This window comes from Ceratotherium simum, chromosome 17, assembly GCF_057802395.1.
Source record: "Ceratotherium simum simum isolate JZ-2026a chromosome 17, ASM5780239v1, whole genome shotgun sequence".
Taxonomy (NCBI): domain Eukaryota; kingdom Metazoa; phylum Chordata; class Mammalia; order Perissodactyla; family Rhinocerotidae; genus Ceratotherium; species Ceratotherium simum.
This window is the reverse complement of record NC_141916.1, coordinates 29,397,574-29,425,309: the sequence shown is the minus strand read 5'-3', so window position 1 is coordinate 29,425,309 and position 27,736 is coordinate 29,397,574. Positions and strand designations below refer to the sequence as shown.

The following is a 27,736-nucleotide window of genomic DNA, read 5'->3' as shown; positions in this document are numbered from 1 at the left end:
GTGGTATATATACACAATGGAATACTAATTAGCCATAAGGAATGATGAAATCCAGCCATTTGTGACAACGTGGATGGACATTGAGGGTATTATACAAAGTGAAATAAGTCAGAGGGAGAAGGTCAAATACCGTATGATTTCCTTCATTAAGTAGTAGATAACAACAACAATAAACAAACACATAGTGACAGAAAAAAAAAGATTCAGAAATTCATCTCTGAATATACTCCAAAGACATGTGGGTCAGGAAAATCTTAATATAGAAAATTCTAAAGAAGGATTCAATATCACTAGACTCAATCTCCTGTTCTATAATGTGTAGTGAGGTTAAGGAGGGAAATAGAAGAAGGGTGTTCACACCAATAGTGATGGCTTTGGAAAGCTCACCTGTTGTTCTATTCCATAAAACACAAGGAAAATGTCTCTTAAATCAGGACAAATAAAAGTGTAATAGAAAAGACTTAAGAAGGAGAGTTTCAGAGTCCTAAAACTCTAAACATTCTATTTTCTAAAAAGGTCAAATTTGGGGGCCGGCCCCATGGCGTAGTGGGTAAGTGTGTGAGCTCTGCTGCTGGCGGCCTGGGTTCAGATCCCGGGCGTGCACTGATGCACCGCTTGTCAGGCCATGCTGTGGCGGCGTCCTATATAAAGTAGAGGAAGATGGGCAAGGATGTTAGCCCAGGGCCAGTCTTCCTCAGCAAAAAGAGGAGAATTGGCATGGATGTTAGCTCAGGGCTGATCTTCCTCAGAAAAATAAATAATAAATAAATAAATAAAAAGGTCAAATTTGGAACTTCAACAATGTTAGAAATGTTATTAGGTACTTCTTTTTCTAATAAACAGAGAAAGAAAAGTGATTTCTTAGATTCAATTCCTATTTGATTGCAAAAGAAAATAACATTCTCTTGTAACATTGCCAAATATATATGATAATGTGGCTGAATAGGGCATGAGGGACAGAGAGAGAAAGTAGAGGTCATTAAATTTATCTCTCTTAGAACTATAAAAAGATAGCAACATCCCCAACATCTGGAGCAGGATATCCTTAAAAATCCTTTTCCTGTCACTCAGAGCCCTCTACTGGAGGAACTCACCTTCTGGAGTGCTGTATCCCAGAAGCCATGGTAGTATCCCCGGTATTGTTTCAGCTCCTCCTCATCTTCCTTGGTCACTGAGTCAATGGGGACAATTCCCACAGGGAACTTCAGAACATTGTAAAGGAAAGAATAGGATGTAACACCTGGAAATCATGCACGCAGACTCATCAGAACTCTTCCAGTATTCCCACCAGTATATTTCTTCCTTTCTTCCACCCTAACCATGTGAAAAGGCCGACTCTTTTGTCTTCTGCCTTCTACAACTCAGAAAAACAAGTGACCTTGTTTACATTTTTCAGTGGGGAAAACAAATTGAAATTAGGGGAAATGGTCCCTTCACTGAAATTACTAAAATTGGGTACAGATTTCTCATCTTGTTCTCTACTGCACCTCCACTCCAAATATTATTTTTAAATGATCGAAGATTTTCACTCTTTAAAAGACATTCATTATACGTTCATAGAAAATTAATTGATTTTCAAATATCTACCTAGCACCTATTATAATTTAATCACATCTATTTTGAGGATATAAACGTGAAAAAGTATGACATTAAATTTCAGGATGTTTTTAATATAATAAGAAAATAGCATAGAGATGGTGTTTATATTAATAGTGCTCACTCCAGTGCATGATATATAGTAGGCATTCAATGAAATATTTGTTGTTTGAATAAAACAGTAAATATGCTATTTTACAAGTTTATAGTGCAAATAAGAAGTAATTAACTTTTAAAGTTGAAGTGAGAGCATGAATATAAAATTTTTTGCTCCCACTAAGAGTAAGAACAAGACAAGGGTGTCCCCTCCTACTACTTCTAATGCAATAAGTCAAGAAAAGGAAATAGAAGGTATATGGAACAGGAAGGAAAAAATAAAACTGTCTTTGTTCACAAATGATGCGATTTGTCTATGTAGAAAACCTGAAAGTACTGATGAAAAAAAAAACCTCCTGGAACAAATAAAGGATTATAGCAAGGTTACAGAATGCAAAAGTCAATTGCTTTCTTCTATATCACCAATGAACAAGTGAAATTTGAAATTAATAACACAATACCAATTTACAATAGCATCTCAAAAGTTGAATTCTTAGCTATAAATCTAACAAAATATGTAAAAGGAAAAAACTACAAAACTAAGATGAAAAATATCATAGAAGAACTAAATAAATGGAGAAATATTCCCTATTCATGACTCAATAATATCAAGATGTCAGTTCTTCCCAAGTATAGATTTAATACAATCACAATCAAAATCCCCACAAGTTATTTTGTGCATCTTGATTCTAAACTTTATGAGGAGACCTGACATGCCTGGAATAGCCAATATAATATTGAAGAAGAAGAACAAAGTTGAAGGGCTGACTATTCTAATTTCAAGACTTACGATAAAGCTACAGTAATTAACACAGTGTGATATTGGTGAAAGAATAGATATATAGATCAATAGAACAGAATAGAGAACACAAAATAGATTCCTATAAACATAGTCAACTGCTCTTTAATAAAAGAGCAAAGGCAAGACAATTTAGAAAAAATAGTCTTTTTCAAGTAATGGCACTGGAACAACTGGACATTCAAATGCAAAAAAAAAAAAATCAATGTAGACACAGACCTACACACTTCACAAAAATTAACACAAAATAGATCACAGACCCAAGCGTAAAATCCAAAACTATAAAACTCCTATAAGATAACATAGAGAATCCAGGTGACCTTGGGTATAGCAATGACTTTTTTGATAAAACACTAAAGGCACAAACCATGAAAGAAATAATTGATAAGCTAGACCTCATGAAAAAAATTTATGCTTGCAAAAGACACTGCCAAGAGAATGAAAAGATAAGCCACAGACTGGGAGAAAATACTTGCAAAAGACATATCTGAAAAAGGACCACTATCCACAACATACAAAGAACTGTTAAAACTCAACAATAAGAAAATGAACAACCAATTAAAATACAGTCCAAAAACCTTAACAAACACCTCAACAAAGAAGATATACAGATGGCAAATAAAAATATGTAAAGATGCTCCACATCATATGTCATCAGGGAAATGCAAACTAAAACGACAATTGACATACCTTTACACATCTATTCAAGTGGCTAAATCCAGAACACTAACAAGACCAAATGCTGGTAAGGATGTGGAACAACAGGAACTCTCATTTATTCCTGGTGGGAATGCAAAATGGTAGAGCTACTTGCAAGACAGTTTGGCAATTTCTTAAGAAAATAAATATACTCTTACCACATGACCCAGCAATCATGCTCCTTGGTATTTACCCAAAGAAGCTGAAAACTTATGTCCACACAAAAACCTGCACATGAATGTTTACAGCAGCTTTAATTATAATTGCCAAAACTTGGAAGCAGCCAAGGTGCCCTTCAGCTGATGAATGGATAAATAAATTGTGGTATATCCAGACAATGGAATATTATTCAGAGCTAAAAAGAAACAAGCTATTAAGCTATGAAAAGATGTGGAGGAAGCTTAAATGCATATTACTAAATGAAAAAAGTCAGTTTGAGAAGCCTACATACTGTATGATTCCAACTATATGACATTCTGGAAAAGGCAATTCTATGGAGACAGTAAAAAGTTTAGTGGTTGTCATGCATTAGGGGGGAAGGGATGATGACTAGGAGGAGCACATAGGATTTTTAGGGCAGTGAAACTATTCTGTGTAATACTACAATGATGGATGTATGTCATTATACATCTTTCAATTCCCATAGAATGTACAAAACTAAAAGTGAACTCTGATGTAAACTGTGGAGTTTGGGTGATAATGATGTGTCAATGTAGGTTCATCAGTTGTAACAAATGTACCACTCTGATGCAGGATGTTGATAATAGCAGAGGCTATTTATGTCTGGAGGCAGGGGGTATATGAGAAATCGCCTACTTTCTGCTCAGGTTCGCTGTGAATGTAGAAGTACCCCCCAAAAAAACCCTACTTAAAAAAATTTGCAAATAGAGGCTTATCACCCTTCAGAGTATTGTGGACAAATTAGTGGGTAAGTAGTGAAAGAGGATGGTCTTAGTCCTCATTCCATTATTTGCAAACCATGTGACCTTAAATTCATAGCTTTAAATTATTTTATCACTTAACTCCTTAATTATAAAATAAAAGAGAATTAAAAGCCTCGTCTTTCATACTCACAGTGGTTGTGAAAGTCAAATTAAATAATACACACCAAAAAAACTTATAAACCACCAAATGCTGCATGAATAAGAATTTAGAACTATTTGCCTAGGGAAAACAAGAGGAAAGGAAGAATAACAAGAAAATAAATGACTTTGAGAAAAATAGAAAATAAATTCAGAAGGATAACCGGTTTAGAGAAAGGAGTTAAGGCTGATGGCAATCTCATACAAAGTAGGTTTTAATATACTCATTCTTAAATGTTTCAATCAACATAACACTAAAGTGATGACAAATCTAAGGTTGGAATACAATTCTGATTTCGAAACCAGTACACTTTCCCCTATATATCGTACTACATTGCATTGATCTAATTTAAAGAACAAAGAAGTAAAAGTTATTTTTTCCAGGGAGAATCCCACTAGAAGCCAGATTGAAGGCTGGAGATACAGCAGGACAGAGAATAACATCCAACTCCAAGGATTTCCATTTCTCAATGAATTCATACCGATAAGTCTAGAAAGAAGAGAAGAATCCAACCCAAACATTACTACCTGTAAGACAAGAAAAAATGGCTCCCATTACTTTAGAAAATTTTGTCCTTTAAAACTGCTGTAGGTGATGTAGTGAAATCATACTTTTACCAAGGAAGTTGGATTTTAAACACACCATGACAAGGACAGAAAAGGACACTGAAGTGTTGTCTTGATCAAACATGTGAAACGACCTCTATGAAGACAAGAGATGGAGAATGCTATTTCTGTATTTTTTAAAGCCTGAGGATTCTAAAACGTAGATCCAATGACTAAATACATGAAAGAACAAACGAAAAACCCACCATATTCCTTAATCTGGTCCAGAGGTCAGCAAACTACTTCTCTCACAGGCCAAATCTGTCTTGCTGCCAGTTTTTGTTATCAAGTTTAATGGAACACAGCCAAGCTCATTCCTTTATATATTGTCTGTGGCTGCTTTTGTGCTGCAATGGCAGCGATGAGTAACTGCGACAGAGATGGTATGGCCCACAAAGCATAAAATATTTAGTATCTGGTTCTTCATAGAAAAAAATTGCCAACTCCAGGTCTAGACAATCTTTAGTCATGAGTGAAGAAAGAATAACGACTTACTGTATATCTAGTATGTGTCAGGCATTATGCCAGGTGATGTACATCTCTAGCTATAGACATATTTGTTATTTAATTCTCATAACCATCATGTGAAGCACGGATTATTTTAAATCTATAGATAAGGAAACATATCAAAAAAACTAAATAAAACTGACCTAAGATTACACTGCCAGTCAGCAACAGATTCAAGATTCAAGTGTTTTTTATTACTGTTGTTATTGTTTGTTTGTTTTAATCTTCAAAGCCAATGGTCTTTGTACTAAGCCTCACTATTTCCCAGAAATTCATGTTTACTGAAAACTGGCTTCACAGGCTGAGTCATATATGAAGAGGGAAGAAAATATAGTTTGCTTTAAATTAGAAGGGCTTTAGGAAAGGCTGATTTACGGTAACCAGAAATCATGAGAGACCAAAGCAGAAACAGCGGTCATCCCTATTTTGACAGTGAATGCTTAGCAATCCATGTTCAACTCACTACACGTATCATTGATCCAGTAACCAGCAAAGCTCAAACCCTAATCTTTAGTGGAGGAAATGCGAATTACCTTCAGAGCAGAATGTTGCTCCCAGACTTTCTTCACTGACCTGCAATGCATGGCACAGACATTAAGGTGAACACAGATACCCCAATTTATAACCTCAGAATATGTTTTGGCAGAAGTTCGGAACTTTCTTTATATCTACTAGCCACTCCCCTTTCCCAAAACACATTTAATCTCTTTCATTTTTCTTTAAATTATCTTGTCCAGTACTTCTCCTTCTGCTACTCTTGGTAACTTAATATGACTATTTTTTTACCCTCAAATCCACATTTATTCTCCAACTATAAACATCCAACATAAATAACCATGGGGCTTTACTGCCGTATTTGTGTCAGGTTTCCTACTTTGAGAACAATAAATCTCAGTAATCTAACTAATACTCTCTTATGCACGTACACAGATAAACTCACCCAACGCCGCAGGTTTTCTTTAAGAATGTGGCCAGCTGTCGGAACTAGAAGAAGCCAGAAGATGAGTTTAGATTCATCAAGAAGAACTATAACTGTACAAGCAGAGCATAGAGTCTGTGTTGGGCCTTTCAAAGATTGACGTTGGAAATTATAAGTCTCCTTTATGGATGAGTATTTGTAATATTATGATATTCTATTTGTTGATACAGAGTGAAATTTCAGATAAATTGAAAAGAAATATAAAACTAGGTAAATAGATTTCTATTGGGAAAATATGTTGTATTTGGAAATTATGTATACAGGTATGCCTCATTTTATTGTGCTTCACTTCATCGCACTTCATAGATATGGTGTTTTTTACAGGACCCTCTGCCACCAAAAATATTATGACTTGCTGAAGGCTCAGATGATGTTTAGCCATTTTTGGCAATAAAGTATTTTTAATTAAGGTATGTACATTGTTTCTTTATACATAGTACTATTGAACACTTAGTAGACTACAGTAGAAACACAACTTTTATATTCACTGGAAAACCAAAAAATTTGTGTGACTTGCTTTATTGTGATAGTCACTTTATTATGGCAGTCTGGAATTGAACCTGCAATATCTCTGAGGTATGCCGGTATATATGTATGTGCGTGTGTGTGCGCGTGAATGAGATATATGAGGCAACTGTTTTTAGATGTTGAGTGTGTGGCAGTGCAGGACTGTGAGTTCATATAAAAAATAGCTCCTGCGGATCTGTGAGCTGAAGGAAGATTCTGAAGTTCCCACAGTGCTTGGATACATAAGATTTCTGAACATCTAGAGGAAAGACACTTTGCTGAACAACATGGTTATTCAGTTGATACTGAAGGAAAGCTAAACCTTAGGAGTACGACTTTTCTACCACTACAGTAATAGCTATTCTAGAATAATTCTAACAAAGTTCAAACATAAAATTTGAAAGATCAAAATTAACTGATCAGGAAATTAACTACCTGTGTGAAAAAAACAGAAACAAAACTCAAATACCTCAACTCTCTCTAAAGAAAAACAGCTAAATTCAGAGTCTCAATTACAATGTTTGGCAGACAATTAAAAAAAATTCTAGACATGAAAAGAAGCAGGAAAATATGACCCATAACTGGAAGGAGAGGGCAGTCAGTGGAAACAAACCTTGAGAGATGATCTGGATGCTGAAATTAGCAGATAAGTATTTTAAATCACCTAATAAAAATATGTCCAAAGACTTAAAAAAATGGTCATGATGAATGAACAGATAGGTAGATGGGGAAATATTACCAGTGAAATAGAGCCCATAAAAAGAATCAAGTGGGAATTCGAAAAGCAAAGAATAAAATATGTAAAATGAAAACTTCACTGAACAGCCATTACATAAGATGGGATGTGGGAGAAGGAAGAGTCACTGAACTTAAAGATCGATTCATAGACATCACTCACTCTGAAGAAACAACAACAAAAAAACCCCAAAATTGAAAATAAGCATCGGTAATATGCAGAACAATATTATACACTCTATCATACATGTTATTAGAGTCAAGAGGAAGAAGAAGAAAAAAATTATGATAGAAAAGATATATGAAGTAATAATGGGTGAAAAGTTACCCAAATTTACTAAGAAAAATATCAATTTATAAATCTAAGAAGTATAAAGAAATATCCCTAGGCACAACATTGTCAAGCTGCTAAAATCCAAAGATAAAGAGAAAATTTTGAAAACAGACAGAGAAAAGATGCATTGCATACAGAGGAAAAACCATGCAAATGACAAATCTTTCATGAGAAATAATGTAGGTCCGAAGATAATGGAAAGTCATCAATAAAGTGCTGGGGAGTAGGGGGGTTATCAACTAGAATTGTATATGTGGTAAAAACATTATTGCACTATGAAGGAAAATTTAAGATAGTTTTCAGATAGACAATTGAAAAAATTTTTTGCTAACAGACCTGCAGTAAAGGAAATATTCAAGAACATTATTTTTGCTGAAGAGAATACACACCCTGTGGAAACCTGATGTGCATGATGAAATAAAGAATACCAGAAATAGTGAATATGTGAGTATATATATAAAACTGTAATTTTATTAACTTCTTTAAAAGCCTAATGATTGCCTAAAACAAAAATTATAACAATCTTATGTGATTTATAATATATGTACAGTAACGTATTTGACAATACCACGAAGTATAGGTGTTAAAGCAAACCATACAATTGCCAGATTCTTACATTTCTTGTGAACTGATACAACATCAACTCTACATACACTGTGAAAATTTAAGGATGCATATTGTAATCCCTAGAGCAACCAATAAAATATAAAAGAAAGAAGTAGATCTGAAAATCCAAAAGAGAAATTATAATGGAACACTAATAAACATTTGATTTATTAGATGGTAAAAAGGGAGGACCAGACCATCAAAAAAATAAGTAAATAATGAACAGATGCCATTTTGTATGACTAGATAGAATAAATAAAAAGTAAAGAGCAAAATGGTAGTTCTAAATCCAAACATATCAATAATTACATTAAATGTAAATGAATTTAATACTTCAATTACAAAGCAGAGATTATCAATCTGGATAAAAAACAAAACAGAGTTATGGGCTATCAAAAATCACTACCTTGTTTTATAAGACAGGCATAACTCTAATACCAAAACCTGACAAAGACATTATAAGAATATTAAAAAAATACATCGTTTGCATACATGCAGAAATTCTCTGAAAAATATTAACAAATCAAATCCACTGTTATATAAAATGGATAGTATACTACTACCAAGTGAGATTTATTCAGGAATTCAAAGCTGTTTTAACTTTCAAATGGATAAATTCTTACAATCATACAACCTTCCAAAACTGAATCAAGAAATAGAGAATTTGAATAGGACAATCACCAGTGAAGAGATCGAAACAGTAATGAAAAACCTCCCAAACAATAAAAGTCCAGGACCAGAGGCTTCCCTGGTGAATTCTACCAAACATTCAAAGAAGACTTAATGTCTATGCTTCTCAAACTCTGCCAAAAAATTGAAGAGGAGGGGCAGCTTCATGCTACGAAGCTAACATTACCCTGATACCAAAACGAGACAAGGACAACACAAAAAAAGAAAATTACAGGCAATATCACGTGAACATAGATGCAAAAATCCTCAACAAAATATTAGCAAATTGAATACAAAAATACATTAAAAAGATCATACACCATGATCAAGTGGGATTTATTCCAGGGATGCAGGGATGGTTCAACATCCACAAATCAACCAATGTGATACACCACATTAACAAAATGAAGAATAAAAATCACATAATCATCTCAACAGATGCAGAGAAAGCATTTGACAAGATACAGCATCCATTTATGATAAAAACTCTGAATAAAATGGGTATAGAAGGAAAGTACCTCAACATAATAAAGGCCATATATGACAAACCCACAGCTAATATCACTCTCAATGGTGAAAAACTGAAACCTATCCCTCTAAGAACAGGAACCAGACAAGGATGCCCACTTTCACCACTCCTATTTAACATAGTACTGGAATCCCTAGCCAGAGCAATCAGGCAAGAAAAAGAAGTAAAAGGGATCCAAATAGAAAAGAAAGAAGTGAAACTGTCACTATTTGCAGATGACATGATTTTATATATAGAAAACCTGAACCCCCCAAAGCAATTCAATGGGGGAAATTAAAGTCTTTCAACAAATGGTGCTGAAACACCTTATCCATATGGAATAAAAAGACCCCCATACCTTACCTCACAGTATATACAAGCATTAATTCTTGTGACTTATATGTCTGAACTTATGACTTATATGTCTGATGACTTATATGTCTGAACATAGAAGCTAAATATATACTTCTGGAGTAAAATGTAGGAGATTATCTTCATGACTTTGGGATAATCAAATTTTTTTGGACAGGATACAGAAAGCAATACCATAAAATGAAAACAATGAATAAATTAGACTGTCAGAATTACAAACATCTGCCTATTAAAAGACACTATTAAGAACATGAATAGGCAAGCCATGGACTGGGAGAAACTACTTACACCACATATATCTGACAAAGGACTTATATTTAGAACACATATATAACAAGAAAGAGTTTTCAAAAAGAGCTAAAGAACTGAATACCTAGTTCAAAAAATAAGATATATATAACGGTTAGTAAGTACACAAAAATACTCAACATCATCAATCACCAGGGAAATAAAAATTAAACCCACAATGAAATACCATAACAGAGTAGCAGAGCTAAAATTAAAAATACTGACATCAGGTATTGATGAGGTTGTAGAGCAACTGGAACTCTTATACATTGCTGACATGAGTGTCAAATGGTAAAATATTTTGAAAAATATTTTGGCAGTTTCTAATAACGTTAAACATCTACTATCCTGTGACTCAGCAATTCTACTCCTAAGTATGCCCTGAAGGAAAATGAAAACATGGATTACATCAGCATTATAGAAAACTACCCAAATGTTGCAGAAAGGTTTTTTTGTGTGTGTGTGTGAGGAAGACTGGGTCTGAGCTAACATCCATTGCCAATTGCCAATCTTCTTTTTATTTGAGGAAGATGGTCCCTGAGCTAACATCCATGCCGATCTTCGTCTACTTTGTGTATGGGATGCCACCACAGTATGGCTTGATGAGCAGTGTGTAGGTCCATGCCGGGGATCCGAACCTGTGAACGCTGGGCCGCCGATGCAGAGCATGTGAACTTAACCACTACGCCACCAGGCCAGCACTGGAGGAAGGATTTTTAAAACACGGTATATTCAGGCAGTGGACCATAAAAAAGAATGAACTACTACACAGATACACACAAACATATGGATAAATTTCACAGACACATTGAGCAAAAAGAAGCTAGACTCAAAGAGGACAAACTAACTTCATATACATGAAGTTCCAGAACAGGAAAATTAACTTATGGTAAAAAAAAAAAAAAATTAAGACAGGGAATGAGGGAACTTTTTAGGGTGAAGAAAATCTTTTACATCTTGATAGAATGTGGGTTATATAAAAGTGCTTATTTGTCAAAACCTATCAAATTGGGCGTGTAAGATCTGTGCATTTCACTGAATGTGAATATTACCCCCCAAAAAAAGAACGGGCAATAAATATTGAACTGTAGTTTTCTTGTTCACAGTGGTATTCTATACAAATATGGAAAGGGCAAATACTAAAATCCTAAACACTATGGCTCCAGATTGGAATTGTATAAATATGTACTCATGATTTTTTATATATTGAATATAGAAATATACAAAATATAAAAATATGTAGAAATATACCATTCAAATTTATCTTTTTCTTAGCTCTGTCTAGAAGCAATGACATATCAATTGCAACAAGCACACCTAAATACCATTTAGTTTCTCAATACCATTCTTCATTAAAAGGAAGCAGGCTACTTGAAGGGCTGGGGCAGGAGAAATAGAAATGGAGCCTGGAACATCCTGTTACAGCAGAAAGAAAAGAAGTGCACAGAAAAGGATGAGGCCGTAATAAAGGGACACAGGAGCCAGTTGGAAGGAATTCCTACTGGCTAGATCTTGAAGAATTTGAGCATAACGATAAATAATAGTGAAAATAATAATCCACTTCATAAAATAAGAATTAATTATTTAGCCCATATGTATATAAATAAGGTGAAGAGATAAATAGGGGGAAAGGGAAAGCTCTTCCTTACAATAGAATGAATATTAACAACTATATAACAAACAATAAAGTTGGAAAATCAACAAGGGAAGATAAAACTAGTGGGTGAAAATTTGATTACACACAGGAAAAGTGCAGCATCTCGTATCTCCACAATTATCATTTATTAGTAAAAAGGAGAAAATAGGAAATTTACAATAGAGAAGTCTGGCAGTAACCATTTTCACCAAGAAATCAAAGGTAATATTATCAAAATTGGGAGAAACTGACATCACAGCCCTCCTTATATGAGGCATTGAGAAGAAGATAGCCTTACTTCAGCGACATTCTGGACCAAAAAATACATAATCTGATTTTAAGGAAACATCAATAATCAGGGACATTCTACAATGTCCTGTACTCTTGAAAAAGATCAAGGTCACAGAGACAAAGAAGACTGAGGAATTGTTCCGTATGAAAGTAGGCTAAAAAGATGTGATAACTAAATGTAATATATGATCCTGAATGGAATTCATTTTTGGAGGAAAAAAGTGCCAGAAAGAACATTACTGGACAATTGAATACAACAGAATATGAACTCTGGATTAGATAATAGTAATGTATTGATGTTAAATTTCCTGATTATGATAAACATACTCTGATTATGTTAAAGAATATCATTTTTCTTTGGAAAAACACACTAAGATATTTAGGGATAAAGGGGCATGATATCACCAAATTATTCTCTTTGTTAAAAAAATAATATGCAAAAAGAAAGACATTTAGAGAGAATGATAAAACAACTGAGACAATATGTAAAGCACTGATGAATCTGGGAGTGCCTTGCACTGTTCTTGTAGCTTCTCTGTAAGTTGGAAATTATATGAAAATAAAAAGTCACCAAAGAAGTGCTTTACTCATTTACAGCTAGTGGAAGCATGTATTAAAGATTTTTAAGGCATCTGCCAAGCTCACAACCTTTGCTTTTCTCTGGGGTGCCAGCTTCAAGCCCAATGGGGAGAATTTCTGGCAGCCAAATTTGTCTTGCACAGAACCTCTACCCCAGCTACTCTGATTGAATATACTGAAGACACCTCACCCAACTGAGTCACTATGACTTTTTTTCACCAGGTCTTTTAAAAATAAGACTAAATTATTTATTTGAGAAGAAATGCATGCCCTTTTGTTCTCACAGTTGCCTTTTCCCAGAGAGACTTTCAGCCTCTCTCTCTGCACCTTACTCATAATTGATTTATCTGAATGGTTAGATACTGACACTCTGAACTTCTTCGTTTTCTTTGAGCAGAATTAAGACCTTGCACATGAATGGCTCTTCTCCCCAGGATCTCCTTTCCTTGTCTGTTCCTCTGTGGTGTAAGTTTCCTGGAGAGACTCTGTCCCTGCAGGGGTGAGACCGGTATTTCTGAGAGGGTTTAACTCAGGAGGGAAAGCAGTAGGAAGCGCATTTGGCCGTAAATCCCACCCACATTCTCCGATCCAGTCTCACTAAGAATAAGGTTGATATTTTTACCTTCATCTGTCTGACTCATACATCTCTAAAATTGGTTCAGAACCCATGAGGGGAAAGGGATGGGATTAATTATTACCCTCCAAGTGCAATAACTGCCAGGCGGTCTCTGCAGGGTGGCTGCAAAGCAAGGAAAGCAGCCTACAGGAAGAGAGATGACGCAGACCTGAAAAGATAAGCACTGATGAAATATGGGGTTCTAATAGCTTTTGAATTTCTTATTCTAGTTTCTTCTTCAATTCCAGTTACATTTCTCTCTCCCCTTGGACTCTAAAAGATAACATATTTCTTTAGAATAAATCCTCCTTTGGGACTGAGACTAGGATCCAGAGCCCGAGCTGATTCCAGGCATTATTCTTCCTGCCAGTAGGGGAAATCCTTAGAATTATTTGTGTAAATAATTTCTGTAAACTCGACAATAATGGATATTTTACTTATTGGTTGCTAGAAAACCTAGTCTCATATTCTTCTGAGAGCCATTTAGACTCCAAGACCTCAGATAAAGACATCATTGGTGGCAGGCTGATTATAGGCTTGTACTCCAAAGTGGACATTTCCAGTATCAGCCTCAGAAATGAAGAATAGAAAAAACAGGAATACCAAGAAAGGAATGCTACAAACTTGGCTACTGCTGGTGAAATCAGGATCCTTTGCCTTAATTCCAGTCTCCTGAGTTATGAATGTCAAAGTGGAAGGAATATATTTCAAAACAGGTTGTAAACAGTCCTCACAAAGTGATGGTACTGAGGGACATTTCAGTGAAGACATCATAAAACGACTGAAAATTAGTTAAGAATGTTGAATAGAGAACTTCTTGACACTTAGCTATATATAATGTTCTCCTAAGTCAGTTCTGAGATTGCCTTGGAAGAGTTAAATGGCATAAAATTACTTGAGCTGACTAGATTAGTCTTCCCAGTTTTTTGAAAGGAGAGTTAATATTCAGGCCTTCTTTAGCATGGTGAAACATATTCTATTCACTTAAAACACCCTGTGAGAATGATGTGCACTGGGTTTGCCAAACAATGATGCTGTCCATAGAGAAAGTTGTTCAGAACGAGATGAGAAAAGGTTATTTTCAATTGACACAAATCTTTTCAGTTGAGACAAGTTAGGGAGGGCAGTGAAAACTCTTTGCTCTACTATACAACAGAAGTTGAATTTAAGAATCAACAGGCTTCTAGTTTCCAGTCTGGTATCTAAGAAGCTTGTAAGTCACCATGCCATCCTAACATCAAGTAAAAAGCTGAACAAACTGAAAAAAATCTACAACTCTTCTTAGATTTGTCAGAAAAGTGAGGTCAGAGGCAAACCGCTGCCTCAAAAATCGGGAGACAGACAAGTGGATATGGAGAATCACAACTTATTGCAGCAGAAACCCCTGAACAAAAACCTCCAGAGGAACTAGTGCTGGGGGAGGAAAACCTGAACTGTAATTGACAAATTATTGGGGGCTCAATGTAGACAACTCTGAGAATTAAAAACTCAGGGGAACCCAGTCAGAGGGAACTCCACACTTTGTGAGTTTTACCTTCAGGAGCTCTACCAGGTCCTCACAGTGAATATCAGAGAAAAATCCCCTTGTGCTTCTGGCAGGGGGAGGGGAAAAAACACCATTTAAAAATATGCCAGAGCATTCTGTTCTACTTTAAAAGGCCTTTCTTCAGGAGAAATTATTTTATCAAAACCTAACCTGCTGAGGTTTTACCAGAGCCTAACTAATCTGAGGGGAGAGAAATACCCAATTCCAGCTCCATCTAGTCATCCACATGGAAGAAGGGAAATATGCAACTACAGCCTCTTCCAGCCATCTTGTCCCAGCTGAGTGGGGAAAAAACTGAGCAGTAGTTATGAAGTTTACAGTCCAGGACACGGGCTCACCAAAAGACTAAAACCTAATCACAGGATTATAGAATGTTTCCCACCCACACACAACTTACGACTATATTACTAAAGGCTTATTTACATTATTACAAGGCATAATACAAGATAAAAAACACAACTTGAAGAGAATGAACAAATATTGCAATCAGAGTCCAATATGGCAGGAATGTTTGACTTATCAGATCAGGAATTTTTTTTAAAACTCTGATTAATATGATAATAGCTTTAATTGAAATAGTAGACAACATGCAATAACAGGTGGATAATGTAAACAGAGAGATGGTAATTATAAGAAAGAATCAAAAAGAAATTCTACAGATCAAAAGCACTGTAATAGAAACGAAGGATGCTTTTGATGGGCTTATTAGCAGGCCAGATATGGCTGTGTAAAGAATTTGAGTTTGATGATATGACAATAAAAACAACCAAAACTCAAAAGCAAAGAGAATAAAGACTGTGAGGGAAAGAAAGAATAGAATATCCAGGAACTGTGAGACAATTTCAAAAGATCTAACATAACATAATGGGAATACCAGATGGAGAACAAGGAGAGAAAGGAACAGAAGCAATATTTGAACTAATAATGACTGAGAAATTCCCCAAATTAGTGTCAGACACCAAGCCACAGACCCAGGAAGCTCAGAGAACACCAAACAGGGTAAATGCCCAAAAAAACTACACTTAAGCACATCATATTCAAACTTCAGAAAATCAAAGACAAAGGAAAAATTTTGAAAGACGCCAGAGGCAAAAATTTTCTTACTTATAGAGGAATAAAGATAAGAAATATATCTGACTTCTCTTCAGAAACAAGGCAAGCAAGAATGGAATGGAGTGAAAAATTCAAAGTGTTTATAGAAAAAACCACCAATCTAGAATTCTATATCCTGTGAAATTATCCTTCACAAGTGAAGGAGAAAAAAAGACTTTCTTACACAAACAAAATTGAGGGAATCTGTTCCCTGGAGGCCTGCAAGAAATGTTAAAAGAAGTTCTTCAGAGAGAGGGAAAATAATATATTTCAGAAACTTGGATCTACATAAAGAAAGGAAAAGTGTTGGAGAAGAAATAAGTGAAAATAAAATAAGAACTTTAATTTTTCTTATTCTTCTTTGACTTAAAAGATATGTCCAAAATAACAATAGCAACAACATATTCATATTATGTAAATATATACACACACACATACACTTACATATAAGTGAAATGAATGACAGCAATGGTACAAGGGCAGTAGGGAGGAATTAGGATTATTTCTTATCATAAGGTACTCACACCACCTGTAATACAGTGTAGTGTTACTTGAAAGTGGGCTTGGATTAGCTGTAAACGTATATGGCAAACTCTAGGGCAATCACTATGAAAAGTAAAAACAAGAAGTATACTGATATGCTAAGTAAGGAGAAAAAGTAGAATTATTAAAATGTTCAACCAAAATCACAAAAGGCATAAAAGGGGAGAATACAAAATAGGAACAAAGAACAAGAGCAACAAATAGAAAACAGGAACAAGTATGGTATATATTAATCCAATTAGATCAATAATCACTTTAAACACATATGCACCAACTAAATCTCTGTGGATCCCAAAACAAGACCTAACTATATTTTGTCTGTGGGAAACCCACTTTAAATATAAAGACATAGATAGATTAAAAGTAAAAGGATGGAGAAAGATATACCACGCTAACACTAATAAAAAGAAAGCAAGAATAGGGGGCTGGACCCATGACATAATGGTTAAGTCCAACATGCTCTGCTTCAGCGGCCTGGGTTCGTGGGTTTGGATCCCAAGCATGGACCTACACCCCTCGTCAAGCTATGCTGTGGCAGCAATCCACATAAAAAATAGGGGAAGAATGGCAGCAGATGTTAACTCTGAGCAAATCTTCCTCACCAAAAAAAAAAAAAAAAAACCAAGAGCAGCTATATTAATTTCAGAAAGTATAGATTTCAGATCAAGGAAAGTTATCAGGGATAAAAAGGAGCATTACATAATTTTAAGGGGGTCAATACTCCAAGAAGACATAACAGTCCTAACCATGTATGTACCTAACAACAGAGCATCAAAATATGTATGGCAAAACTGATAGAAGTGCAAGGAGAAATAGAGGAATTCACTATTACAGTTGGAGCCTTTAATATCCCTCTACCAGAAATGGAGAGATCCAGCAGGCAGAAAATCAGGAAGGACATAGTTGAACTGAATAGCACCATCAATGGATATAATTGACATCTATAGACTACTTCATTCAACGACAGCAGATCACACCTTCTTCTCAAGTGCACATGGAAAATTGGCCAAGAATTTCTGGACCGTACAATACACCTTAACAAATTTAAAAGAATAAAAGTCATACTGGGGCCGGCCTGGTGGCACAAGTGGTTAAGTGCGCGCACTTTGCTGCGGCGGCCTGGGGTTTGCCGGTTCGGATCCCGGGTGCGCACTGACGCACTGCTTGTCGAGCCACGCTGTGGCAGCGTCCCATAGAAAGTAGAGGAAGATGGGCGTGGATGTTAGCCCAGAGCCAATCTTCCTCAGCAAAAAGAGGAGGATTGGCATCATATGTTAGTTCAGGGCTGATCTTCCTCACACACACACACAAAAAAGTCATACTATGCCTGCTTTTACCACAAAGGCATTAAAATAGAACTCAATAATAGAAAGATAACTGGGAAATCCTAAAATACTTGGAGATTAAACAACACACTTCTAAATAACACAAGGGTCAAAGAAGAAAGCTGAAGCAAAATTTAAAAATAGTTTTGAACTAAATGAAAATGAAAACATTACTTATCAAAATTTGCAGAATGCAGCAAAAGCAGTGCTTAGAGGGAAACTCATAGCATTCATTGTATAAATTAGAAAAGAAAAAGATCTAAAAATCAATAATGTAAAGTTCCACCATAGAAAACTAGAAAAAGAAGAGAAAGTTAATCCAAAATAAATGGAAGTAAAGAAATAATAAAAATTCCAGCAGAAATCAATGAAATTGAAAACAGGAACTCAACAGAGAAAAATCAACAAAACCAAAAGCTATTCTTTGAAAAGATCAATAAAATTGATAAGCCTCTAGCCTGGCTAACTAAGAAAAAAGGAGAGAAGACACGAATTACTAATAGCAGAAATAAAAGAGGGAACATCACTACAAATCACATAGACAGTAAAGGTATCATAAAGGAATATTATGAAAAAGCCTATGCCCACAAATTAGACAACCTGGGTGAAATGGACCAATTCCTTGAAAGATACAATCTGCCAAAACTCACACAAAAAGAAATGGACAATCTGAATAAGCCTATATCTACTAAAGAAGTTAAATCAATAATTAATAACCTTCCAAAACAGAAAACACCAGGTCCAACTGGGTTCACTGGTAAATTTTACCATATGTTTGAGGAATAAATTATAATAGTTTTCTACAATCTCTTCCTGAAGATGTCAGAGGGAATATTTCCTAACTCATTCTATGAATCCAGCCTTACCATAAAGCCAAACACAGGCAAAGACATTACAGGAAAATAAAACTATAGACCAATATGGCTCATGAACATAGGTGTAAAAATCCTCGACAAAATATTAGCAAATCAAATCCAACAATGTATAAAAATAATTATATACCACAACCAAGTGGAATTTATCCTAGGTATGCAAGGCAAGTTCAACATTCAAAAATCAATTAATGTAATCCATGATCAGGATAACAGAAAAATCATATGATCATATCAATAGATGAAGAAAAAGCATTTGACAAAATTCAATACTCAAAAATGAGTAACTAGCAATAGAAGGAAACGTCCTCGACTTCATAAAGATCATCTACAAAAAACCTACAGGTAACATCATACCTAATGTTGAGAAAGTAAAAATTATACAAGGCTAAGCTGGACCTTCATTAAAATTAAAAAGTTCTGCTCTGCAATAGACAATATCAAAAGAATAAGAAGAAAAACCACAGACTGGGAGAAAATACTTGCGAAAGACACATCTGATAAAGGACTGTTATCCAAAACACATAAAAAACTCTTAAAACTCAACAATAAGAAAACAAACAACCCAATTAAAAAAAAAAAAGATCCAAAGACTTTAACACACACCTCATCGAAGAATATATACAGATGGCAAATAAGCATCTGAAAAGATGCTGCACCTCATGTGTCATCAGGGAAATGCAAACTAAAACCACATTGAGATACTACTATGCACCTATTAAAATGGCCAAAATCCAAAACATTGACAACATCATATGCTGACAAGGATGCGGAGCAACAGGAAGTCTCATTCATTGTTGGTGGGAATGCAAAATGATACAGCTACTTTGGAAGATAGTTAGGCAAATTTTTTTACAAAATTAAACATGCTCTTAACGTATAATCCAGGAATCGTGTTCTTTGGTGTTTACCCAAAAAAGTTGGAAACACGTCTACACAAAAACATGCACATGGATGTTTATAGCAGCTGTATTCATAGTTGTCAAAACTTGGAAGTAACCAAACTGTCCTTCAGTAGATGAATGGATAAATAAACCGTGGTCCATCCAGACAATGAAATATTATTTGGTACTAAAAAGAAATGAGCTACCAAGCCATGAAATGACATGGAGGAAATTTAAATGCATATTACTAAGTGAAAGAAGCCAATATGAAAATGCTACATATAATATGATTTCAACTACTTAACATTCTGGAAAAGGCAATACTATGAAAACAGTAAAAAGTTTAGTGGTTGCCATGGGTTAGAGGGGAGGGAGAGATGAATAGGCAAAGTACAAGGGATTTTTAGGGCAGTGAAACTATTTGGTATGATACTACAATGGTGGATACATGTCATTATATATTGTTCAATTCCTATAGAATGCCAAGAATGAACCCTAATGTAAACTGTGGACTTTGGGTGATAATGATGTGCCAATGTGGGTTTATCGATTATATTTAATGCACCACTGTGGTGTGGGATGTCAACAGTAGTGGAGCTTGTGTTGAGGGGAGAGGGGGTATATGAGAACGCTCTGTATTTTCCTCTCAATTTTACCGTGAACCTAAAAGTGCTCTAAAAAATGAAGTTCATTAATATACAAAACGAAAATACTCCACAGGATCCAAGAATGCCAAGGTAGTTAAACAATCATTTTTTTAAGTAGGTGTGGTTGTCACTTGCTTAATACGAGCACAGAGAAGAAGACAGTAAAGAATCATTTCCCAGATTATATTGCCTGATCTTGAGGGTGGAATGATTTATACCTGAGGTGTAACCAAGTTTCCTCTCTGTTACATATTAGATACCCGGTACAAATCCAGAAATTTCTTGCATGTGGCAATGCTAATAATTGGTCCAATTTTTTAATTTCTACAAAGATACATCTGATGTTTCTAGTTTAAAGCTCACATTCTTAAAGACAAACATGTCATCAAATAGTATTCACAGAACAACTTTCTTTGCATCTGCTTTTTCCTAGTAGAATGCAAAAGCAGTAAACTTAGAAAGAACTGTGCCTGGCTATATAACCACACTCGGCTCATTGATTGGCTGTGCTGGCCCCACTGCAACTGACTCTGGGAGATTTTTTAAACCCCAAAGAAAACCATCACCGCACTAAAGCAACCCCAGCGAAGGAAAACTTTATTGCGTATTCCTAAAATGTCAGTGTGGTGCTTTCTCAGCCCTAGGGAAGTGAGTTTACATTAAGACAAACCTACAGGCGAGCACATTATTTGAGGGACAACAAAATATGGGGGAAATACTTGGTCCAAATAGATGGCTCATGGATTTTCCCTTTATCTTAGACCTCTCTTTGATGAACGGAGGGATTGTTCAATTGAAGTGGCCCCTTTCCTCCTTTAAGTCCTGCCTTAGAGTAGACCCAAATCTCTAGGGTCACAGTAAAATCACCCTGTTCATTTCATGAATTTCCTTAGATCTGAAGCCACAGGCCCAACTAAATCTAGATGCCACAATGCGATTGTTTCCAAAGCGTTGCCAGTATCAGGATAGGAAACAAACTCTTTTACCTGGCGCTTGAATCTCTTGAGGTAAGGACTCCCAAAGAGGCAGTACCTTGTATCTATGTATTGGGTTATTTCAACCTGAAAAAGTTATTTATATTCCTGAGGGCATCTTTGGTTGTAACTTGCCCTAAGGTTTAACTTGAGGCAGGCAATGTGAGGCAAAAATGTCTTTCTTGAGTAGCAAGCTTCCCTCTTCCTCTATACTCAGTTCTCTGGCTATCCCAGCAAGAAGGGGGGATGTTATGCTACTCACCATGGGCTTTAACAGGAAGGAGAGAATCCGCTTGATGAGTGCTGGATAAGAGCTCAGTTTGAATAGATAGCCTATGCAAGGATCAATCATTTCATTTTTCCTAGCAAAAGAAAGGAGAGACTTTTAGGGAAAATTGGCCTCTTGCCCCCAAATCTAATAGAGCAATGCTTCCTTCCCTTGTCTCAGTCTTTTCACTGCCAAGCCAGGTGGTCTCAATGGTAAACTAAGTGAAAACGCCTCCTCTCTAATTCCCCATCTGGAAGATTTACTGATCGATGGGATTTATTTGTATCTAAGACAAGTATTAATGACAAGAATAGGCCTTTACCAGATGTTTTAATTAGGACCAGTTCTCAGATTGACTTGTTTTTGTCTGAAAGCTGGATAATAAACTTTCTTAGAAGCTACAAATTTTGTTTTATGGAGAATCTGATAGTTCCGCGAAATGCCATGTGGATCTTACAGAAATCTGCTTCAAATTTTTTTAAAGTTAACCCAGCTATATTTCAAAATTTAAAACACACACACTCAAATGTGTGATCTAGTAAATTTAATCTATCAGAAGTCCATTAATGCTAGACAAACTCATATTGAGTCTGATTCAAATAAAACCTTTTCTTGTCAATTCACTTTGATGGGTTTCCTGACATGGGAAAATGAGTTTAAAATATTGCCATTCATAATTATTGATCTGTGTGATATAAATTTTTCTTCTTATTTTGCAAACAAACAAATAAATGAACACTTTGGAGATAAGATTCCAATTGCCCATTGTATATTTTATTACAAATGTTTCTGCTCATCCAAACAGTACTACAAACTTAATTTTATATAAGCGAAATATCACCCTTGTGCTCCACATTGTGGTTCTTTATATATATGATGAGAGCAGAGTGACATAAATATGTACCCTAGAGTAGTTATAAAATGACAGTAATAGTTGTACTATTTGAAGACTTTTACTTTCAAGGCAATTCTACAGGTCTATCATTTATTTCTTACCAAAATGTAAGATTCTTGTTCTCATTTTATTGGTGGTAGAAATGACAATAATCCAATGACTACCACACTAATGGATTAACGCCAAAGCATAGGTTTCCTAATACCACCCTAGGGACCATTTCATCCAGTCATAAAAAAAAAATTGACCTTCTAAAATAATGAAAGTCACAAAACTTAAAAAGTAATCCCCCCCCGGGGACCTAAGTTTCTGAAAACTAAACAGAATTTTTGCCCTCTCAGACAGCAGTAACTTACAACACATCATGTAAGCCTTCCATTCCATCTTCAAAAACGCCTCCGAAAAAGAGTTCATAAACCATGTGATCAGTTCATGGAACAGAGAAGGGAATGAGCTAAAGAGAACAAAGAGCGGGTAAGAGAAATATCTTTAGTAAAAAAGTAGTTCATTTATCTTGTAATAAAATCTTGATTTATAGGAAAGGATGAGCTTGGGGTTGCGGTGGCACAGGAGAGGGAGAAAGGAAGGGGAAGTGAAAATTAGAATGGCTAATCTAGACATCACAGCCGCCTGATGTGACTTCTTCAATACTATAGTAGAATTATTAACTGCATAATGTTGTCACACTAGGTTTTAAATCATACTAAAATCTCAAATTAAGGTTACCTTAGAGAGTCAAAGTGAAATTTGATGGTGGCCCTCTGGTGAATATTAAGAATGGTGGTTCCTGACTCCCAAGTATTGGCCATATTTCATTGTCTTTCTTGTCATTGAAGTACGATCTGAAATATTAACAAATATTGGGAAATGATAAGTGTGTTTATTAAGCATGAAAACACTAACATATTTTTATTGTATAAAATAAGAACAATGTCTAAAATTTGAAGACATTCACCTTCAAAGAGAGTCAGCAAGTTTATTAAGTACACCTGGGAATTCAGTGTAGGGACTAAGCCTCCTATTATTAAAGACAGAAGAACCAATACTTTAAAGAATAGTGTATTTCATTAGGTTTTTATAAGAAAAAAAATGGAATTGGGTACATTTTTTAAAAATCATGTAGAAAATGACTGATAAAAGAGAAACAATGTAGCTAAAGATGCAGTGGCTCTTAATGTAATAGTGAATATACTACCGGGAAAAGAATTGTAAAATTAGAATATGCAGCGTCTATTTTAATTGTTTGTTTATTTTCTATTGTTTTATTGTTATTTATGTGGTTAATAATTTTTCGGAAACAAATTACTTTCATTTAATGGTAAAAATGTTTGGTGTAACCAAAGGAGATATTTTCATGGTATTATTTTTTTTAGTTTTATATTCTCCAAGGCCCATTCATAAATTGCTATACTTGTACTAACAATTTGGAACAAAACAGAAAAAGATGGTAATTCATCCAGAACAAAGAAAATTGCACATAAAATAGCCCACTGAGGACCTATTCCAATCTTTCAAGTAGTGATGAAAATGATACAATTAAGATTTAATTTATTTTAATACCATCTTATATTTTGGGGGCTGGCAAACTCCAAAAGGGAAGAAATCATACCTACTTTATCTCCAGGATCTAGAATAGTACTCTATTGAAAGTACTCAATAAATATTGCTTTAATGAACAAAACTAATAGAAGCATTATAGATTTTCACTACTGGCTCACAATCAATCACTTTTTCAATACAATACCTGTGTTATTTTTGGTTATTTCAATAGTCACATCAACAATTCTTCCAGCATCCTGGTGTCTTGGTTCCTTGACCTTCTCTTCTCTGATTATCTTGATTTCCATCAGACCTTAGCTACTCACTCATACAGTCACACTCTTGAGCATGTCATTACCAATAACTGCAACTGTTCCAGAACCTCTGGTTTAAGCATTTTGTTCTTTGACTTGCATCTCCTGTCTCTCTCCTATCTCATTCATTCCCACTAACACTCCACTTGCTACATTTTTCAATTTCATCAACCAGGACACACAGTATATTGATGCTACCAGCATTACACTGTCCCTTGTTGCCCTCATGTCCTCACTTGCCACATGACAGAGCCTAAAATTCATAATCCTTCACTATAATAACTCCCTTTGTTCTATAATCTGAACTCTTTTGTTTTTTTGTACTTGCTTATCCTGGTTAAATTCAACTCTCTACCTACTCCCACAAAATGCAAGTGAAGATGGCTGGACTAAAATATATATCCATGTTACATGTTCTCACTCTATATTCATATCCATTAACCATAAGAGAATGCTCAATAGTACACTCAACAATTGCATCACATTCCTAGTCCATTCACTCTCCCATTTTGTCAAATCATTCTTTTATGCTTTCTCCTCTCTCTTCAAGCCTCCAATGCTTCCATCCCTATCTTTACTCTCAGCCCATGACCTTGGTTCCTATTTTCTTGAGAAAAGAGACAATAAGAAGAGAACTTCCACAACATCACATAACCATATTTAACCACCTATTCTCATTTGTGTCCATGTCATCTGACTTTTCTTTAGTTTTTATCCAATTCACCACTATACTTGTATGCTAGATTCCATGCCCTCTCACCTACTCAGGGGACTTGCTCCAGTTATATATTCTTCCTCCTTCCTTCTCTCTCCATCTCCCCCTGTCCTATATTATCAGGTTTTTCTCTTCAAGCTGGATGATTTCCATCAGAATACACATACTAACATTGGTAGATAAAATGTTCTACCAATCCCATATTCCTTCTCCGGCTATGAGCACCTTTTCTCTGCTGCCAGCAAAAATCCTTGAAAGAGCAGTTAATATTCTTTTTTTTTTTTTTCATTCTTTTCTCCCATTCTTTCTTGAACCAACTCCTATCAGATCTTTGCTCCAATCATGGAAGAAAAATTGCTAGTGACCTCTGTATTGGTTAATCCAATGACCAGCTCCCAGTTCTCATCTTGCTAGACCTATCCACAGCATTTTGGCCTACTTTATTGCTTTATTCTTCCTGATGGACCATATTCATTCAGCCTCCAGGATCATACACTTGTTCTTTTTCAGTCTCCTTTGTTGGAGTCTCATCTTCCCAATCTTTACAATAGCTGCCTGGTGGAATCTTCTGCATGAAGGCAATGTTCTACAGCTGAACTCTCCAATTAGGTAGCCACTAGCCAGTTGTGGCCACTGAGCACTTGATATGTGGCAATTGCAACTGAGGAACTAAATTTTAATCTTATTTAATTTTAATTAATTTAAATTTTAACTTTAGTAGTCGTCTCTGGCTAATGCCTACTGTAGTTCTGTATTTTCCAGGTCATTAGAACTTGGAACTTCTCTATCTACACTTAGTCTTTTAGAGACCTCTTAAGTTCTCACATCTTTTAAATATAATCTACATGCTGATGACCCCAATTTACATCTTCAGCTTGGCCCTCTCTCTTGACCTCCAGAAACCTGCCTATTTGCTTCTCCACATGGATGTCTAATACGCATCATAAACTTAACATATCACAATCCGACATCTTTAGTTCTGCAATCTCTCTGCTCCCACCGTCTTCTCCATCTCAGCGAATTGCAACTACACCCTTCCAGTTGCTTGGGTCAAGAACCTTGGAGTTATCCTTGACATCTCTCATTCTCTTACAACACTTACCATCCATCAGGAAGTCCTTGGGCTCTAGTCAAAAATTAACCAGGATTCTAACACTTTTCACACTCCCATCATCTCTTGCCTACATTATTGCAATAGGGCCATAACTGGTTTCTGCTTAAGCCCTTGTCCCTCTCCCACCATCACTTCTCAACACAACAGCCATAGTAATCCTTCTTAAACATAAACCAAATAATATTACTTCTATGATCCAAATCCCTCTCTGGCTTTCATAGTAATTATAATAGAAACCAATTTCTTTAAAATAGCTTTCAAAGCTCCATACAATCTGGCCCTTCTGTTATTTCTCTCTCCTCATCTCTCTTACTACTCTTTTGCTCACTCATATTTCACTCTGTCCACCCTGGCCTCCTTGCTGTTTCTTGAAAATATTAGGGAAGATCTCGCTTCAGGGCCTTTGCACTTACTGTTTCCTCTGCCTAGAATAATTTTCCCACAGTTATCTTTATAACTCACTCTTCAGGCCTTAGAAATGTCAAGGCGCCTTCCTTGTCCAATCTACTTAAATTTTCACCACTTTCTTGTCTAAGAATTTCCTATCACCCTTACTGCCTTAATTTTTCTCTGTAACACTTATCATCACTTATATATGTGTTTGCTCATTGTCCATTTTTGTTGAAGTAGAATATAAGCTACAAAAGATGGGTGATTTTGCTTATATTATTCCTATTACCTAGGTGAGAGCATGGCACAAATTAAGCATAGTACTGATAGTTGATGTTTAATAAATTAATCAATTATTAATGAATTAAAACAATGTCTAAGGATAGGTATATGAAATTAATAGAGGCATGATTATTGGCTAACTAAATAGTCCACATTTGAGCTGGCTCTTTTCCTTAGGCCAGAGTCATAGGCAATTGATTACCTCATGTCCTGCCTTCTCTAGTAGTTTCTTTGTCTGCTGGACAGCTCTCTTCATACTGGGAGTTGGTTGACTAAAACCATCTGATTCATAATAGCCAATACACAGGGGCTTGGATCTAGAGTACACATACAGGAAGAGTTGAACATATCACAGGGAAGAAAATATGGTTAAGAAAACATTATTAGTTACAGTCAGTTGGAAAGAGAAAGACTTCAGCAAAATATTTCTCTTGTTTCTTATTGGTAGCTTGGTGTATGACAAGAAATTTACATGGATTCAAACCCCACGTGCTGCTAACTAGTTATACTTGGACAGATTATTTAATATCCTTAAACTCTGAGTCTCTTACTGCCTCCAAAAATTCAATAATGACATCTAACTTTTGGGGTTACTATAGGATTCATGGCACTCTACTTACCATATGGGAGACACTCACAAGTGATGCCTATTATTTTTATTTTTAGTAGAAATGATATAATAACTCTAAAATAATCATTTCTCTCAAGCAGCTGGGCAGTACCTGGAATTACCAAGCACAATGACGAAGGCCAAGTTCTCAGGTTTAATTCCCAAACATGTCAATTAGTTCCACTTGATGCCTTTACCATGAGCAACATAACCCTAAGCAG

The 27,736-nt window shown here is 35.5% G+C and overlaps 1 protein-coding gene across 1 annotated transcript in view; it reads right to left on the bottom strand.

Moving 5' to 3' along the window:
* The window catches only part of LOC101408345 (fatty-acid amide hydrolase 1-like), a 50,996-nt gene that overhangs the window by 8,596 nt on the left and 14,664 nt on the right, over positions 1-27,736 (bottom strand). Inside the window, exons 7-10 of the mRNA XM_087441910.1 lie at positions 6,326-6,369; positions 5,919-5,958; positions 4,675-4,762; positions 1,095-1,249 (exon numbers count right to left, since the gene is read on the bottom strand). Of these exons, the coding sequence (XP_087298036.1) occupies positions 1,095-1,249; positions 4,675-4,762; positions 5,919-5,958; positions 6,326-6,369 (327 nt within the window). The remainder of the gene's footprint in view (positions 1-1,094; positions 1,250-4,674; positions 4,763-5,918; positions 5,959-6,325; positions 6,370-27,736) is intronic.